General features: G+C 42.4%; 2 protein-coding genes across 2 annotated transcripts in view; both read right to left on the bottom strand.

Annotated features, from left to right (window-relative positions):
* Positions 1-19,791, bottom strand: part of carmil1 (capping protein regulator and myosin 1 linker 1) — a 361,807-nt gene that overhangs the window by 249,514 nt on the left and 92,502 nt on the right. The gene's annotated exons all lie outside the window — the stretch shown is intronic.
* Positions 1-19,791, bottom strand: part of LOC308094547 (protein MTSS 1-like) — a 70,508-nt gene that overhangs the window by 36,377 nt on the left and 14,340 nt on the right. Inside the window, exon 3 of the mRNA XM_080441271.1 lies at positions 18,857-18,930. Within this exon, the coding sequence (XP_080297397.1) occupies positions 18,857-18,930 (74 nt within the window). The remainder of the gene's footprint in view (positions 1-18,856; positions 18,931-19,791) is intronic.

Below are 19,791 nucleotides of genomic sequence, written 5' to 3'. Positions count from 1 at the left end.
TCGGTGCAAACCCTGTATCTTGATGTTTAAACTTTTTTCTTTTCTTCTCGGGAACGCATCTGTGTAACCACTTAAACCACTATTTTATACTTGGCTATTCACAGCTTGTAGATCTGCTATGTTTTGAAAAACCTTGAAAATGTGTGCAAATCTTGAATATATATATATATTTTTTTTTTAAAGCAAACATTTTTAACTCAAAATCTTCTGGAGGTCCCTGGAAGTAAATATTTTGAGATGGGGTCGGTGGCTAAATACATATAATTTTGGAGGTCCTTGACATGAAAAGGTTCGAGCACCACTGAGAGATAGTAACATAAGTTTTTCAGAAAACTGTTAGGATTTATAAGACATTTTGTAAGATTCGGAACCTCAGGCCTTAATGGGTTAATGACGTACTTTGTCTTGCGACGCGTTGGGAGCTTTTAGATCTGCTATTTTTTGTAGCCTAGTTGCAGCCTATCCCTGTGTTGATTGTCTGTCGAGTTCACCTGCGACCTGTTAGTCCTTGTGCTTATTTAAACCCCCCTGTGTTGTTTGTTCTTTGCAAGATTATAAGTCATAGTGTTCTGTTTTCCCAGTGTTCCTAGTTATTATACCAGTGTTCATTTTCAGTGCTCCTCGTGTGTCTTGAGAATAAATCATCTAACGTCTGCTCGTGCCTCTCGATCCTGCAATTGGGTCCTATACGTACCTCTCTGACTTGCACCGTGACAATCGATTCCTTTTACACGTCCTCTTCATGTCTTTCCTGCTCCACCTCTCCCTCCATCCTCTCCTCTTGCACCCCTCCCTCTATCCTCTCCTTGTTCTGTCCATCGTTCTCTCTAGAAGGTGTAATTTTTCTGACAACTAGCTGATCCACCAGTCAATGATAGTATGATACCAATCATGTCGTACTACAGTACATTATTACAGTGTGTGTGTGTGTGTGTGTGTGTGTACACGTGTACGTGTACGTGTACGTGTACGTGTACGTGTACATACGTGTGTGTGTGTGTGTGTGTGTGTGTGTGTGTGTACGTGTACGTGTACGTACGTGTGTGTGTGTGGAGGGGGTTGACTACATACATGTACTGTATGATATATGAATGTATGCGACTATGCGCGCACATGCATGTTTGATGTTTCTAGTAGAAATAATGGGTTATAGACTGCTTTAATCCAGGCCCCTCACGGCCTGATCACTGATGCACTAGTCTGATTAGCATAGCATATCTATCTCCCTTTCACACACACACACACACACACACACACACACACAGCTTTTGAACCCCACTTGATAAAAGTGAGTGGAGACGACAGGAGCTTAACATAGTCATGAATCTACCAGCTAATGGCAACGAAAAGGGACAGGACAGGGTTGATAAATAATGTTACAACAAGTAGTGCTTAGATCTAGACTGAGAACTGGGCCTCAAATCTGTGTGTGTGTGTGTGTGTGTGTGTGTGTGTGTGTGTGTGTGTGTGTGTGTGTGTGTGTGTGTGTCAGGTTGTAGCTGTATTCCATATAGTCAGTCTCTGTCAGTGGTGTAAAGTACAAAAAAAAGAGAAATAAGTAATAAAAGTAGAATACAGCAGTTGCTGTCGGGGCAGAAACCTTGTATCTCCATATTTCTTTTGATATATTATTTTCGTAAATGAATGCCCTACTAACTTCATCATATAAGAGTGTCACACGAAAATAGTGAAAACAGCCGATCTGCAACCTCACAAGAGATCGGCTATTTTCACTATTTTATATTATTGTTTTAAATACAAATAAAAAAGTAACGGCTTTGGACATACAAGGTTTCCACCCAACAGCAACAGCCTGTTTGTTTTTGGTGTCTTTGAGGGGATACAGCTATGAGCATCAAAACACCTACCTGGGTGGCACAGAGGGAACGACACTGTGTGTGTGTGTGTGTGTGTGTGTGTGTATGTGTGTGTGTACGCACGCTCGCATGCTTAACACACACATGTGTGCTTTCCTCAAACCCTGTTTGGGCAGCTCACGCAGTCCCTTTGCCAAGCCAAATACTTTGATCCTCCCAGATATCCACAGATGCAGTTGCTAGCCAGCATGCGCACACGCACAAGCACGCACACACACACAATGCTCACATAGGCAAATATACTGCATCATCTGCTCTAGCACCTACTGTATCTGTTTCTTGCTGGTCTAAAGTTTATAACACTGTTGTGTTAGTAGTAGTAGTCCATCAACATACTGCACAGAGCACAGCCCAGTCCTGAGTGTTGGTTTGAGTGGACCCATTAGGGTCCAGAGTTAATCCAACACAGAGGATTTTACTGTTCATCACCACGTTAAAATGACACCCCAAAGAGGCTGCAAACGACCGCAAACTCCCCCCCCTCTGCACCACTGTCACGGTGGGCCTCTTATGGTCATTCCATAGAACTACAGACAGCCAAGTCTATCTGTTTGGATTAGAACACACACACACACACACACACACACACACACACACACACACACACACACACACACACACACACACACACACACACACACACGGTGGTGTGCAAAGTTGCAAACACACTCTTCACAGTAATGCCATACAAAAAAGTGTGTTTAAAATGTCAAAAAGGTCATGGCTCAGTTTTAGTTTTCCTATAAACTCATATTATACCATAAACGGTACTAGACAATATGTTTATATACTAATCCCTGACTGTCTAAAACCAGAAAAAGACTTTAAAGAAGTTTTTCTTAGTGTTAACTTGCCTGCTCAGGCAGAGACCAGTGACCACTAGAATACATGTATATTATATACACTGTGCCCTGCAGTGTAGGACAGATGCTGTGTAAAGCCAGTTGTTGTTACTGCATTTCCCCAACATGGCATGGTCTTCGTGAGTGTCCGGGTAGCTCATTCAGTAGAGCACTCACCTTTGGACCACAAGGTTCTGGGTTTGATCCCGGGCACCGCCAGAGCAGCACTGCTTGGGTAACCAAGTTGTGCGGTAAGTACTAGCGGGAGCTGATGGTAGATGTTGCACTGCACCTCAGCAATCCATCTCCCAGGGGTCTACCCCATTGACACCCTCGTTCTTGGTCAATACCACACAACAAGCTACTCCGAGCACTTACTTACTTAGTGTATGGTGAGGTAGTGTATGGTTAGCGTGTGGATCTTCAACTGACATGTTAGCTGGTGTTTTGGTAGAACCAGTCGCTTGGTGCTTTTAAGGAAATGCTAAGTCCCCGTAACTAGTATCAACACTGACTGTCATTTACTGTAAATTCAGCTATGTGGGAGGAAGGACGGTGCGTGAAAAACCCAAAATAAGACACGCACACAAAACTCAAATTGTGGACCTAAATTCTACTCCATCTTCACACACGCACACACCTAGCATGCAGCCAGCCGTCCAGCCCCACCTGCCCACACACACACACACACACCAAGTACTGTAAAGGTAGGCAGCATAAGCATCTTTCCCTTGTACCACCCAAGTTGGCTGCTGTGTTTTGTTGCTACCTGCATCAGGTAACGCACGCACACACACACACACACGCGCACACACACGCGCACACACACACACACACACACACACACACACACACACACACACGCACACGCAGTGGCTGCGAGCTCACTGACCTCAGTTCAACTTTGTTTCAACTGTGGAATATCATTTTACAGGAAAATTTAACTACTAAACCTAGTAGCCCAGAGTTAGTTGCATTGAATGCTGTTGGCAATCCGGGAAATGAAGCTTGTTCTAAAGCTGCACTACATCTGAAACGTTTTGAACCATTTACTTCAATAATAAGGGTGGTGGGTTCTTTATTAAAAAAAAAAAAAAAAAAAAAATCCATGACTGATTTGTAGTGGCCAATGAGAAATATTTACTAGTTAATTGAAAATAAAACTAATCTTGTGTGAAAAATATAAAACCAAACTGATATGATACTGTGGCTGCTGAACAGCAATGGGTAGTAAAATAGCAAAAAGACGGAAGACAAATTGCAATTACAGTAGAGTCGATCAGCAGAATTGTCTGCATCAAAATGATGATGAAACCTTGAAGTCATGTGTCTCTAATTTTACTACAGTAGTTACCCAAACTGTAGTACTCATACAGTATGCTGAGTTGGTAGTGTTCCGTATTGTATTCAGAGGTGAACACTCTACTTTTGAAACAAAAATCCTAACACTCTACTGACTGAGATCACACCGGGCACACATTATATTATTATGTATACTGTTACTGTTCAGTATATAGATTAGTGAGAAGTGAAATATATAACCAAGCAAAAGAAAGTGTGAAATGTTGCTTGCGTTTTTGTGCTCATCAACAACATTTTAGTTTAAACTAATATCAGCCTGTGCCTTATTGTGTACAAGGTAATATTTTACAGTTCCACATAGAAACCTTTTTGGCAAGTGTATGAAGGGTTACAGTACATTCAGTTTGTGTGTGCGCGCGTGCGTGCGTGTGTCTGTGTGCACACGTGCGTTTTTCACAGTTACAGTGATAGCTTAGCGGTGAATTATTAAAGACGTTCAACCTTTATAAAGGGCTCTGACTCCCTGCTGATGTCCTACACTATGGTAACACCGCTCTCTCTCTCCTTTTCTATGCCTTTCTCACCCGCTCTCTTTTTCAGAACTCAAGGAAACAAGGACAATGTAAACTTACTCCCATCATTCTTCAACTATTTGTACAGAGGGATAGAGAAATGACTGCTGCATTTGTTCACCTTCTCCCGTTTCGTCCTTTTCTCCTCCATCTTCTCCCCATCCAACTTCTCTCATGCTCACATTTCCTCACTATCCTACCATCCTGATGCAGCAACACTGTTGACTACGGGATCTTGTAGATTGGCGTGGGACAGCGTCTTATGACATGGTAGTTAGTGTCAGCTAACTGTAGGCCTAATTGCGACTCTTTCACTCCAATTCTTATTTGCAATGTTATATCCTTCAAAAGGTGGGATATCACTCATTCATAGCATCATGCTGGCTATGGTTTTGTCTTCTCAAAATGTTGTAGTTGGGTAAAGGGGGTAATTGCATTCAGAAATCAGGGAAAGGGGGGGGGTTACTGAAGACGATATAATAATACAAATGCATATAATAATACAAAATAATAATTTATAATATAATAATACAAACAATATTCAATAAATGACACATTAGCTGCTATCTCAACAATACATTATCACCAGAGTTTGAAGACAAACCCATCAGCCCCTTCTTTTCCGTCCATTACTGCATTACCTACGGTATAATATATTAGACTTTCAGGTCCAGGCAGGTTAGGGGCGCTTCATTATGCGGTCTGATGCTCCCTGACGAGCTGAGGCGGGTGGGGTTTCATAACTAATTAAGAGCAGGTTTCCCAGCAGATGAAAGATCACACACAGCCTAACCTGCAGGGCGTTCCCCATTAATAATTCAAAAGCACGCGCGCGCGCACACACACACACACACACACAACATAAACAGAGTGAAATAATGTAATATTATATATAAATATATATTTCTAATATAGGTTGTTCCAGGGAGGCAAACCTTAGCCTACTGTGGACAACCCAGTTCATGCACCTAAACCTGGATCCATCTAAACTTTGAACGAGAACTAAATCAGTATATTCAGTTAAGTACAAGCTCTAGTGTGTCCCAGCCAGCTTGTTACCGCATACAGTACACACAGTGGTGTGTTCTAGGTTTTTTCGGAGGGTACACCATAATTATTCCCTCCCACACGCACTGCACACGCACATGCGCTTGTATATACGCGCGTGCGTGGTCATCGAATGAAATAACCGCTCTATTGTTAAGTAGTTAATGTGTGAATTACTTCGAAACTCCAATGGCCATTATCACCTCAAGACAATAGCCACACATAAGCCATCACCTCGGACAGCACATTATCACATGAAAAAGGCTATTTGAACTCAAGTTTACATTCTTGCTGCCCCGAGCCCCTCCTCCTGTGTATCAGATACGCTTCCTTGGATGGTTACTGGAGGGTATACGATTTTTTCAAATTTTCTTGGACGGTATACTACGTAGTACGTATATAGCGTAACACGGTAAACACACTGAGGACACCGTAAAATCTGATTGTTAATTTAACTCTGAGGTGTCAAAATTGACATAAATTTGTCCAGTCAAAGTGCAGCAAGCACAGAGCAAGTGGGATTTCGACAACAACCTGTATAAAGCATTATTGTTCATTGTTCATGATGCAATTACAATATCTTGACCAAAAAAAAAACACCCTTAACTGTTATTAGCGATACCGCCATCTGATACATGGTCGTTAGTGCTAAAGCAGTTAAATGTGTTCACATCACAGAGCTCAGTGATTATGGGGTGTACTATACACCATGCTAATCCCATTCCATCCAGTCCAAACATTCCCACTGTGCATGTGTCCATGTGTATATATACTGTGTGTGTGTGTGTGTGTGTGTGTGTGTGTGTGTGTGTGTGTGTGTGTGTGGGTGTGGGTGTGGGTGTGTGTGTGTGTGTGTGTGTGTGTGTGTGTGTGTGTGTGTGTGTGGGCATTTAATATACTGTGTGTGTGCATATGTGTGTGTGTGTGTGTGTGTGTGTGTGTGTGTGTGTACAATTCAGATGGAGGATCGTATTCTGTCTGACGTCAAACCAGACAGCTGCTGTGGCTACCGTGGCAATACCATCCCATAATGAGGGCCCAGTAGACCTCAGGGCCTAGGGGTGGTAGTCGATTGCTTCTGCACTCCCAGCAAACTGAGACAAGTGGAGACCGCAGCATGCTGCACTAAGTCCAACATGTACATTATCCATTGTGAGAAATGAATTTGTGACATCTAAAATCTCGTTATCTAAATTAAAAAAAAGGCAAAAATAAAACAAGGAGTTGCAAATTTGAAGTGTTTTTCCATAATAATGATGCTGGACTTGAGCTCCCTAAAACATCATTTTAATGAGGTAAATTTAACAAAAACAAGTCTAATTTAATGGACATTCACTTACTGCAGAGTTAGCTACTAGTGCTAGTGTGTACTTCTACGGATATAAATTAGGCTTTAATGTCTGGCCTGGTGTCTGTCATCTATATGCATTGCACAGAGACAGGTGGGAGCTGTGACCTATACACTTTGGAGGACCACACACACACACACACACACACACACACACACACACACACACCGTAACTTTGTATAGCACCACACAAAAACAGGCACATGCTCTCTGTGACACACACACACACACACACACACACACACCCACACACACAAAGCCTCCCATTACATGAGCTTTCACTCCCTATCTCCAGTGCGTCCAGTGATATGTGAACAGATAACATAGGTTTTCACCACGGTGCTTTCACGAACCAGCTCGTATCTGATCTCGTGTCAGGAGATACAGGAATTCCAGGCTTGGGCCTTGCTGCCATTTGTATTCTCAGGGAGACACTTTTAGAGCAGCCAGCCTATACTGTACATAAGAGTGGAGCTCACTACGGAATAGCTGCACACTGGGACCTCAATTTTCGTCTGGTCACAAAGTCAGGACCTATATACCATAAATGACACTGTGTTCTTCTATTAAAGTGGTTCTTTGTCCATGGCGCACTCTTGGGTCCTGACCTTCCAGTCAAGAAACAACAGCGCTACGGTAAAGGCGACCCAAATTCAGCAACGTGGCATTCTGAGATTCAGATTGTAGATTTCTTTGCCTCACTAAAAATGGACATTGCACAGCTTGGTGTTTGGTTTGGAGTTCGTTTATCAAAAAAAAAATCTTTTAGACCACCATTAAAGCTGCACCATGCAAGATCTTTAACCACATAACCCTATAGCATCCCTATTCTGGGGCAAACATTGAGCAAAAAAACAGATCTACAACCTCACGACGTGTCGAAACCCGACACATGGTGAGCTTGTAGACTGGTCCTGCTATTTTCAGCTATAGCTATTTAGTGTAGAGGGAAAAAAGGAGGGGGCCTAGTATAGAACCCTGGGGGACTCAGGTCAACTAAGCATATAAAGTGTTTTTTTTCTTCTTTTTATCCAAATCACATGAGGGATTGAACATTTATTACAAGATCGGCCCATCACCCCGTATTAAGATTATTTAAATTTACTGTGTGGTGGAAATATCAAAACAGTTATATCTCTCACTACCACTTGGGGCTGCCGATACACATGAAGTGTGAAGACTTTGCAGTGCAGTACTTAGGTTCACTCACTCAAGTAAGTAAAGTCAAAGCCTACCGGCTAAAGGCTAAAGGCGGTTGAACTGTACTTTCCAGTGCTTTTTTTTGCAAACTGCTAATAAAGTATTCAATCAATATTCAATCAATCAGTCACTACGATTGGTACTTTAGCCCACTAAGACCTGAGGCCGATTCTACAAATGTCTTCTAAATCCTGAAAAACGTATGTTGCTATATGAGTGGTTCTCAAACTTTTTCATGTCAGGGACCACCCGAAATGATATGCACTTCGCCGCGGGGTCCAATCTCAAAATATTATGTTCCAGGGACCCCCAGAAGCAAAGATTTGAGCTAAAAAAGTTCACTTAAAAAAAAAAAATATATATATATATATATATATATATATATATATATATATATATTCAAAGATTTGCACAAATTGTAAAGATTTTTCAAAAATAGTAGATGTACAAGCTGTGGGCTTGTAGATCTGCCATTTTTGAATAGCCAAAGTATAAAATAATGGTTAGAGTGGTTAAAATCTAAAATGACAAAGATGCTTTCCCGGTTTTAATGGGTCCGTTTCTACAAATACCTTCTAAATCAGAAGTTGTCACACTTTCAAGATTTTTCAAAAATGTTCAAAAATAGTAGATCTGCTATTTTTGAATAGCCAACGCTAAACATCTAAAATTACACGGATGCTTTCACGGTTTTAATGGGTTAGATGTCTTTTGACAATATTTTTCACTATGGACTGTACAATCCACCTACTTTAACAAAGGTCAACTAATAGTTTTTTATTTTTTACAACTTCTTCACTGGAAATGGTTTTATTACTTTCAGACTATTAGGAATTAGAAAATGTAATCACAACTTAAACTGAGCTGTGCTTACAGTAACTGGTGACCCTATGAGAATGACCCCACCCTATGGTTCTAATCCAAGACGGAGTAATGGAGAAGGGATAAATAATGGTTCCCCCATATTCTGGTGAAATCTATATCAAAAAGCTGTTGGTCGTGGTTCACTGCCCGAGTTTTCCCGAGTCACTGTACCCTAAATAAGAGAGTACCGTATGCAACCAAACCTTTTAAACCTAACATGTGGTCGTGACCCACCATCTAAGACACAGTGAAGTGGTATTAACTGATGGCTATATTTTGAAGAACTGAAAACACATGATACTGGCAAAGCCTTATACAAGTCACTGTAAATAGCAGCATGGGCCACCTGAATAGTGGTCAAAGTAGTCGTAGTGTAGGCCAGTAGTAATTTACAAATATAGATATCAATATTTTAACTACCATGTGTCATGACACACTTTATTCTTTTTCTTGCCATCGCTAAGGAAATAATCAATGGAAGCGGCCCTATTTGACACAACTTTACAAAATACTCCCCAGTTGGGGCCACTTTAAATTTGTGATATTGTGCTTAATTGCATTTTCTTGATATGATCTGGAATTTGGTTATTTTTGCAATCCTAGCAAACATTTCTTGAAGAAGTAATTTGAAATATGCATCCAGACCAGCACTAAGCTTAAACTGACTCAGCCTGGACCTAAATCTGGGTCTGGGACCAAAATGAGGAATTTGCTCCCCACACGGGACCGTAAAAGAAGTCATCCAGTACTGAATAATATTTTATTGCTGGAATGGGCTATATCCTCTGTAGCAGAAGTTGGCTCACAGCACAGCTCATTTAGCATCTTAACCAGTTGTTTGAGAATATACAGTACATACATCCTGGTTTGCTTACACTGCAAATTGTGGCTGTGAAGTCCTTGGTTGAGGATATATTTGATAGCAAGTTAGCCAGCTACTGGGCAGACAGACATGTAGAGCTCAGGTTACCCACTGGACCCCATGGTATGGTAACACATAGCTAAGGGCGTAGGGGGAGGAGGGAGAGAGTGTGTGTGTTATCCAATTAGTTAGAATGAAAGAAAGAAAGAAAAAAAGAAAGAAAGAAAGAAAGAAACAAAGAGTTGGTGCTTTTCATCGCATAGAACTGGCTCAACATAATTGACTCTACTCGCCTTTTTTTGCCTTCCATTAGGCAAGCCTGGGACGTTTGTGGTATCCCCATCTTCGAGGTTCCAAGCGAGTTGAGGCGATACCAAAAGGTGACATGAAAACACAGTAGACTTCTCAGAGAGAACCACTGCTAGAGTCACTGCATTATGACGAACTTCCCTACAGCGATGTGGTGGAATTCACGGTCAGTAATTGGACATGAACAGGGTCAAAGGCACTACTTTGAAGGTGGTGGTGTTGGTGCTTTAATACATGGGTGGACAGGGGAGATGTACAATGGGTACACGCAGGCCTGTGGTACAGTCGTTCTGCCACGAGCACAAGGAATCCGACCATATTAATAGTTATACTGTCATGTTACAAGGACAAGCTGTACCATAAACAATAGATATCAGGCCTAATAGAGACATCTTGGCTCTTTGTGTATCATGCACAAAGATGAATAACATAAGATGAACAACATAATGTAGGACTGGAATAAAGGTTACATATAAACAACCACAATAGCATAACATCATTTCTTCCACACTGCATAGAACTTCGCGATTACTGTTAATCTTCTAAACTAAACGTAAATGTGAAATGAATCAATATTGAGCAAATATGTCCTATTTCTCACGTAAAACGTTATCAGAAACTGTTGTTGTTGAACTGTACCTGTAGGTTAAATAGAGATAATTTCCAGACAGTTTTAGCATTAGTATTAGCTTCAACTTTAGCATTGTGTAGCACTCTCCTATGCAATGGGTTGGATGTCGCTGCCTCTGACGACCAGCTACACTACGGGGGTCCTACAGTATGTGAAATGGAAAACCAAGCTTGTCGAGTAAAGTTGAGCCTGTTCTATGCGATGGAAAAGCGCCAAATGACACCAGAGGGGAAAAAAACATAACAGCCTGAGATAGAGCGAAGGAAAGGGAGAGAGTAAGACAGAAAGAGAGAGAGAGACAGTCATTCCAGAGAGACGCCTAGGCTTTACTCCTCAGCCATGACTTAATTAGCCAATAGAAGGCCACTCAGCAGGCTCTAATGGAATAATTGATGACCTTGTGGTAAACAACTTGAACCAGAGATACTCCAGAAGAGAAATCTTTCTTTCTGACAAGCAGACGTTCCCTTAGGACCAGCAGGCATGGATGGATGTACAGTGCCGGAAAAAGGACTCTAGGTGTGAATGAAAAGGAAGGACTTTATGCTACGCCTATTGTGTCATTTTATAGGCTGTGGACAACACTGGTTACTGCATGTTTAGCCTATTGCCTATCGAAGTTTTTCAAAGGTGTAATTTACTATTTTTTACATTCCAAGACACCATTGGTCCATTGGATTCAGTATTTACAGTAATTCAACTTCAACTCGGAAGTGGGTGAAATTATTGTGAAAACGTCCTAAAACTACAGTTACATTGTTTTCCCTGAGTTCCATGCAGGAACTATTGAAATATCCCGTCTGCGCCAAGATTCCCAAGTATTGTGAGCCAAGTGTCACTGTGGATTTGGCACTCTTCATGTGGCAGCAATACTTTGCTGACAATGTGCATGTTTGACTAATGCATTAGCACCCATGACAGGCATATCTAACTGACAAACAACTATTACATCCTCTTATTTGGAAAACCACATAGAACTGGATAGAACGCAGAGACAGTAGGTGGACTAATGCAATAAAAGCCAGTGTTCTTGTGGTGGGCCGTCCCTTTCTCATTTGCTTTTTAATACTTGGGCGCCAGCTGTACCGATTCCACTGCTGTCTCAAACTTGTGAACCCATCAATTTTGCAGACGATAAACATTCGCCTCTCTCAAGCTAGAGGCCACTGAGTTTTACCTTTTAATGGCGTCATCGTTTCTCCTGAAGAAGCCAAACTAGCAAGTCACTCTTTCATGTTCCCAAGTGTGGATGTATTGAAAGATAATATTTCCTGCTGGTGTTGATACGGCAGATATGTGCTCACTCATCTGTGGTTAAGATTAGCTCATCCAATAAGGAGATGCCAAAAGATGCTATCTGTGTGGCGCCTTCTCTCTCACCCTCTTTCTCTCTATTTGTCTTTCTCTCCTTCTTTCCTTCATCTAATGGGTAAGAGTGCTCCATGCAAGTATAAACAAGGTGTTCCGATGCTTCGTAGAGAACTTGAACTTCGCAAATATATTATCGTTATATTTCAACTAGGGATGTAACGAGTCACGCAACCCACAATTCGATACGATTCACAATACTGGGTTCACGATCAGGTTGTGGTTAATGTACAGTATACCCCGTCGTACGATGGTGTCGCGCATCCAAAATAGCAGATCTACAATGTTTAGAGCTTGTAGATCTGCTACTGTATTTTCAGGCTTGGTCAGTTCATGCTAGTAACGCTCATTTTTGTAGTCCTTTTGGCAACACCAGTGGTAGTGATTCTGTTATAACTGCGATTCCCAGACGTCCGTTTCGAAATGAAACCGTCTTGCCAGAAGCACTGCTCCAAAACAAACAGTGTGCTTTTAGCTGCGGGGCCTCGTCTGCAGGCGCACATAACACTGCACCGGATCAAAAACAAACAGCATTTATTCACCGTCATAAATTGTACACAGTGAGTGCACACATTCATGCATGCATGCATGTGTGCCTGTGTGCGAGCGTGTGTACGCGTACGTGCGTGCGGTGAACACATTTTTTTTCATTTTTTAACTCACAGATTTGAAACGTCACATTTTGTATCAATGAACTGTCTTACGATGCGTTGTTACATCCCTAATTAGGATTTTTTAAATAAAAGCACTTAAAGGGACACCATCACAATTTCTCTATATCTCTACTGTATATGGTTGACCATATACTGACCAGACTTCTTTGACTCTGATACCCCATTCAAGTTGTACTGGAAGAAAAAAATTGAATGTGAATGAGAAAACCAAAACCCTTACTTTCTGGTTTTTAGCCGCTACCTTTGGTGAACGTGACATCATCCTTGTTCGCTGTGTCTATGGCAGAATACTGATCTTAGCTTAAAAAAAAAAAACAGCTTGATGTAAAGGTGGCCAAAGGACATACAGGGGCCTGCCAGGCCGAAGTTGTGAATTGTACGAACACACGCAGCGAAAGTCTGAAACAGGCTGAAAGGAAACTTTTCTCCCGTCCATATGGGTTGTATCGTCAATATTGTGGTTTATATAAACCACGATAACAGAACAGTAACAGTTAACTCTAAAGCTTAAAGACCTGTGTGTCTACATGTATGACTTTCTGTACGACTAGCAGTGTTCAGCACAAACGACTGCAGCACCCTCCCCACCCTCTCCATATGCTGTAACACGGATGTGAAATGTCCAACCATCCTTTCATGAGATGGTGCCTCCTCCAGACTGTCTCACGGTAGCCAGGGCAATCGTCATTGAAAACTAGACAAAATGAGCGGCTGTAACCTAAGAGGACCCACGCGGGGGGGGGGGGGGGGGGGGGGCTTAAACTGTGCTACCCTCATACCATTTCCATATGCCAAACCCCCCCATACACACACACACACACACACAACCGCAACTACAACCACCACATATTGGGAATATTTCAGCCTCCATGCAACATCTGGCCTATAAAGCGTTCTGAGTTATACTTGGGCTGCACGTGGGTGTCGCGCACTCACTGACAATAGCAGATCTACAACGCTCACACCGCGTCACGCTGAGACCCGTTGTGAGCTTGTAGATCTAGCAGATCTGGTATAAATCTATAAATCAGGCTCAAGTCGTTTTATGGCCACTGCAGGCTACCCCTACGTTTTTACAACCAACAATTAGCCTGGCAATTTGATGTGGATGCTCCAATAGCACGTACGTAAACCCACCGGGAGGGGGATGTTATACTGTTAAAATACTGTTAAACTGAAGGTTTCTGAGCACATAACGTTCAGCTAAGACCTGAAGTGTATACTGTAGGTACTACCGGTCCCAAGGTGAGTAACATAACAGCCAGGAGGAGTGGATGGATACCAGTCCACGCCTGTGAAGAAGAACAGTTTCTTCCCTTCTGTACATCTTTCTTCTCTACCATCTCAACCGGCCATTATGCCCTTCTGTGGTTCTCTGCAGGGGTGCAACAGTTAATCAAACTAACTGAATCGATTATCAACAAAAACATAATCAATACAATAATAATAAATAAACGATTGATAATCAATCCCTATTTTGGCATTGTCATAATAGGTGAAAAGTAATTTAAAAAAAAGTGTGAAGACAGCCATTCTACAAGCTCACAACATGTCGCAGTGTGACGCCGTGGATGGATTCTCTCGGAATCCATACACAGATGAAGAGAGAGAGAGAGAGAGGGAGAGAGAGGGCAGGTTCAAAGGCATGGAGCGATTGGAAGTGACGGGTGTGAATTTGGGAGGAAGGTTTGGTGAGTAGAGAGACGCGTTGCACTGCAACGTGTTGTGAGCCTGCAGACTGGCTAGCTTCACTATATTTGCACAAAATAATCGATTTGTTGCCTTTAAAAAAATATGTTGGTATAAAAACGGGCACCTCTCGAGTATTTGATTCATCCAAAAGCCTAGTCTTCCCTCAACACCCCTCCCCCCTTCCTTGATTCCTCTTCTACACTTTTATCCTCACTCACACACTCCTCTCTTCTCCTCTACCCGCCCCCCTCTCCTGCTACTGTTCTACATTTCTTCTATCTACTTCCACTCCTATCTTTTTTTGGCTTCTCCTTTCCCCTCTTCTGTTCTCTTCCCTCTAATGTTACCCCTCTCCTCTCTCTCTCCTGTTCTCCTTTCATTCTTTTGTTCTTTTCTTTCCCTCCCTTTCCTTTTCTCCTCCCTTCTCTCATCTGTTTGCACACTATGCTCCTCTCCTCTCCTCTCTCCAGCCAGGTTTCCGCTAGCTGACACACTGACAGCCTTCGCCGGCCCTTTAAGGACGGTATCCTCCCTGGCAGCAGGTTGCTATGGCAACCGCAGGCTGGCACAACAACAGCGCCAGGAAGAGGGAGAGTGCAGATACTGAGTGCAGGTGCCACGGGGTGTGTGTGTGCGTGTGTGTGTGTGTGTGCGCATGTAGAGGAACGATGACTTAACGGGCCGAACATCCGTTTGATTAATATATTATGCAAACCACCTGCTGGTAGGTGGGTAGCATAATATATTATGGTAAAGGACTGCAATAGGCACAGAAATATAGCAGAAACAACAGGCAGGCAAATAGACACATACGAGTACAGTAGTATAGTCGATAGATAGATTAATACAGACAGACAGATAGACCGATAGATCGATAGATACTGTAATAAAGGGACAGAGTGATTTCCATCCTTGTTGCCATGAGGACCAGGCAGCAGGCTGCTGGACTGCCTGGACATGGCAGACATAGCAAATGGCCTCCATCCATTCCTCTCTTCCTCCGGCCCTCTTTTTTCACTCCCTCCCTCCCTCTTCACCTCTATTCCTCCCCTCTCTCCAACCATCTATCCTCGTCGCATCCTTTTTCTTCCCTTTTCTCCATGTTTCCATTAATCTCAGCCCCACTCTTCCTCCCTCTATCTACTCCCCTCATTCACCATCCCTTCCTCCCAAATTCACGGCCGTCACTTCCAATCGCTCCATCCCTTTTAGCTTGCTCTCTCTCTCTCTCTGTCTCTCTCTCTCTCTCTCTTCATCTGTGTATGGATTCCTAGAGAGGCTGATATCTATGGAAATGAGGCAGGTGGTGGAGTCGGTCAACGTGATACGGTAAAGCGGGTGGCGATATGCACACACAAGTTGAATTCTATTCTATGAATGGGGCCTTATCTCGCCGTACAGGAACACAGATAAGGAGACAGAGGCTACTGATATGGCCACAGCGCCGTAGGTGTTTGGGTTGCCTCAACACAGTGAACACACACATGGTGTGAACGTTTATTTAGGTTTGCTTTCTTGTGTGTCCGTTGAACCATATAGACTTCTCCCCGCTTGCACTCTTTAGTTCCCAGTCATTTCCACCAGGCCCCTCTGAAAATAGTATATTGTGTTTTTTCGTAAATTATCCTCATATTACAACGTCACACAAAAGCATCAAAAGTAGCAGATACACACGCTCAAAACGCGGAGGCAAAGAGGCGCGTTTGAGCATGTAGATCCACTACTTTAGCGATTTTTTTATTTGCATCCTGAAAAGTAACAGTTTTGGACAATTTTCAATGTGCAACACTGTTGTACGACAAAGTACAAATCAGGCTTGAAGAGAATCGTAGACTACAGCTCTTCTGATAGAGAAAGACCAACACCTACTGTAACTCACAGTTCAATGAACGCTCTTGTTGAGGTACCTGTCCCAGAGATATATACTACAGATGTATACTGTATACTTCTCCCTACTACAGGTTAGCGTACGGCCATTAGACGGTAGTACTCTTTCTAGAATCACAGCGGTTGTCATTGCTCAGTTACTGTGGCCACAGCGTAGGGGAAAGCCTGAGTTGCTTTTTGAGTGACGGCTGCATGACAGCTCTGAGGCAACTCTGGAACAATGGAGCTCACTTAAAAACACACACACACACACACACACACTTCATGACCTACTGTATACAGTACATGCACTTGTGTTGCATTACTAGAAGGATTTTCTGGTGACATACTGTCTGCTTTATAAAAGGGGATTCCTTAAGAAAACAGTCAAATGATTAAAAAGGGTACATACTGTTCCACTGCTAAGCTCATATAGTGTTTAAATACATCATTTGTTGGACTTTGAACCATTAGAGCCGTTTAGAGACTGGACAGAGTTTGATTTTAAGGAGAGGTACAAGACTATGCTTAAGCAGGAAGCTGTGTGCACGTCTGTGTGTGTGTGTGTGTGTGTGTGTGTGTGTGTGTGTGTGTGTGTGTGTGTGTGTGTGTGTGTGTGTGTGTGTGTGTGTGTGTGTGTGTGTGTGTGTGTGTGTGTGTGTGTGTGTGTGTGTGTGTGTGTGTGTGTGAGTACAGGATGGGACAGTAGAGGGACAGGTGTCCACACTTGGGTGTGGTTCCAAAACCCTGCCCTCTAATCACGATGGTTACCAAAGGAAGCTGATAATCACACACACACCACTTGACTTATACAGTATATATTCAGTTTCACCACGACCACCACAACACATGGAAGCATGTGTTCATGTAAACATGCGTGTCGATTACAAAGTGACCCAGAGGGCCAACTGTTGCCACAATTACTGTTGACATTCAGATGACCAGCGGTGTGGTTGACCCCACACACACACACACACACACACACACACACACACACCCCCACACACACACACACACTGTAACAGGTGCTAACAATCACTGAGGGTGGATCTTAATAGTAATTGAAATGATTAACTATTGGTAACAAAGATAGGTCTTGCCGTCTGTAAAAGTTTTTACCAGTTAAAGGAGAATTCCGGACAAATTAAGTGTTATCTTTGATGTCTCGTTACTCACCTACCGATGTGAAAAGTAGCGTTCTTTTTTTTCATATATTCCCCTGTCGTCATTTTTTAAACACCCTCCGTTGTTATAATGGGAGCGTGAGGGTTAGTGAAGTTCGTCTATTATAACCGACGCAATGTTATTTTTTTCTCTACTACGATTCATTGTAGAGTCTCATGATAGTCAAACATGCGCTGAAAATTCCTGCGAGCCTGCCGTTAATGGCGAACGATTTAACACTGGTTGCTTGTTTCCAGAATCTGGCAACACGAGTTGCCAGGTTCTGGAAGAAACAAGCAACCAGTGTTAAATCGTTCGCCATTGACGGCAGCCTCGCAGATAGTTTCAACGCATGTTTGACTATCATGAGACTCTACTATGAATACTAGTAGTGAAAAAAACAACTTTGCGTCGGTTATAATAGACGAATTTCACTAACCCTCACGCTCCCATTATAACAACGGAGGGTGTTTAAAAAATGACGACAGGGGAATATATGAAAAAAAAGAACGCTACTTTTCACATCGGTAGGTGAGTAACGAGACATCAAAGATAACACTTAATTTGTCCGGAATTCTCCTTTAAGCAGATTTGTCAGCTCACACCACAACACATTGTGATGCGTCATAAGCTTATAGATCAGCTATTTTCACTATTTTTCGTACAACAAAGTATGCAGGGCTACAGTGATTAACAGTACACCTCAATGAGTAAGAGGTGTTAATATGAACTATACAAAGTAACATGAACAGATCATAAAGGACCTATTTCACATTTTAAGGCTAACATTAGTTTCTAGGGTGAAAACAGTCTACTGTACCTGCCTTTCAACCCTAGTATTAGTCACAGTATTATAACAAAAACTGACTGCAGGGACCAGAAGAATGTACAGCTTGATTGCTTCTGACAGGCCTTCATCTCCATGATCAGCCTCATCATCGCCATCACCACTCACCTATCATCTAAGCCCCATTAGCTATGAGGACATTTCAAAGGACACACACACACACACACACACACACACACAAAGCGTGTGCACACATGCACACAACCACTGACACACCATATAAAAACGTACCTACCACTGCTGGTTTAAATTCACTGACAGCCTGTCAGGATGGAGTATTCCCTTAGGCCATTGTATAACTATCATGATGACGTGCACACGCGTACACACACACACACACACACACACACACACACACACACACACACAGTCTCTCCTCCCCCATCGTACCTCTGCTGTTATTAGCCAGGTCAGCCACCTTCTGAAAGGCGTCCAGGAAGGCTGCCACCGCGACAACCGTCGTCCTGGAGAAACAGAAAAAGAACAAAAGCTGCTAAACGACAAAGTACTGGCGGCATCATAACATACAACAGGTTCATAACAGAGATCACTATTTACTTAGCTATTTTAGATATTCACTGCATGTGAAGAAAATCTGTATTTCCTGTCTTTCAGTGACCCCGTCACCTCCACCATCATCACCAAGAGACCCCAAGGAGGGATTGAAAGCGGTGGTGACTCCAATCCTGGGTCCATCAAATTTGTAATGATTATTCCCTAAAGATTTTACAGCTGTTTTTCGAGGGGCTGACAACCAATTGTTGTATTGTTCCATTTAAATAAAGGCATGACAATGCTGATATTCTAGAATCAGAATCCTCTTCATTATCATGTCACAGGTTTAAAGGTGTAAAGAAATAGGTGACATAATTTTTTTCGAGTGCGCTCCATCATTTGTAGTTTTCGTGAGAAGAGAGAGGATAGACGTAGTACGGTAGAGCAGGAGAGGTAAAGAGGAAAAAAGAAAACGGGTCAAATAATCAAAGACATACAGATAGCGTGTGAAGTAGCAGGTCATGTATGATGTTTAGAACATTAGCATCGTATGCAGGTGCATACTGTACATAACATGCTGCCCTGAAGCGAGATTAAAGAAAAAAGCAGCACGTACCAGAAGGTAGCAGCAATGCTATGCATAGGGCTGTCACGATTATTAACATTTTACTTGACGATTAATTGTCGCTCAAATAATTGCGATTAACCATTTACTTGCGTTTATGTCGTTTACATTATGAATCAAAATTACATTTCTGTTTGGCTTTTAGGCTTCGTAAACAAAAGGTGCATAGGGCACATATGACAAATAACTTACATAATTTAATAAC

Source organism: Gymnoscopelus braueri, assembly GCF_963280865.1.
Source record: "Gymnoscopelus braueri genome assembly, chromosome: 11".
Taxonomy (NCBI): Eukaryota; Metazoa; Chordata; class Actinopteri; order Myctophiformes; family Myctophidae; genus Gymnoscopelus; species Gymnoscopelus braueri.
The sequence above is the reverse complement of the archived record's forward strand: the minus strand, read 5'-3'. Positions and strand labels throughout refer to the sequence as shown.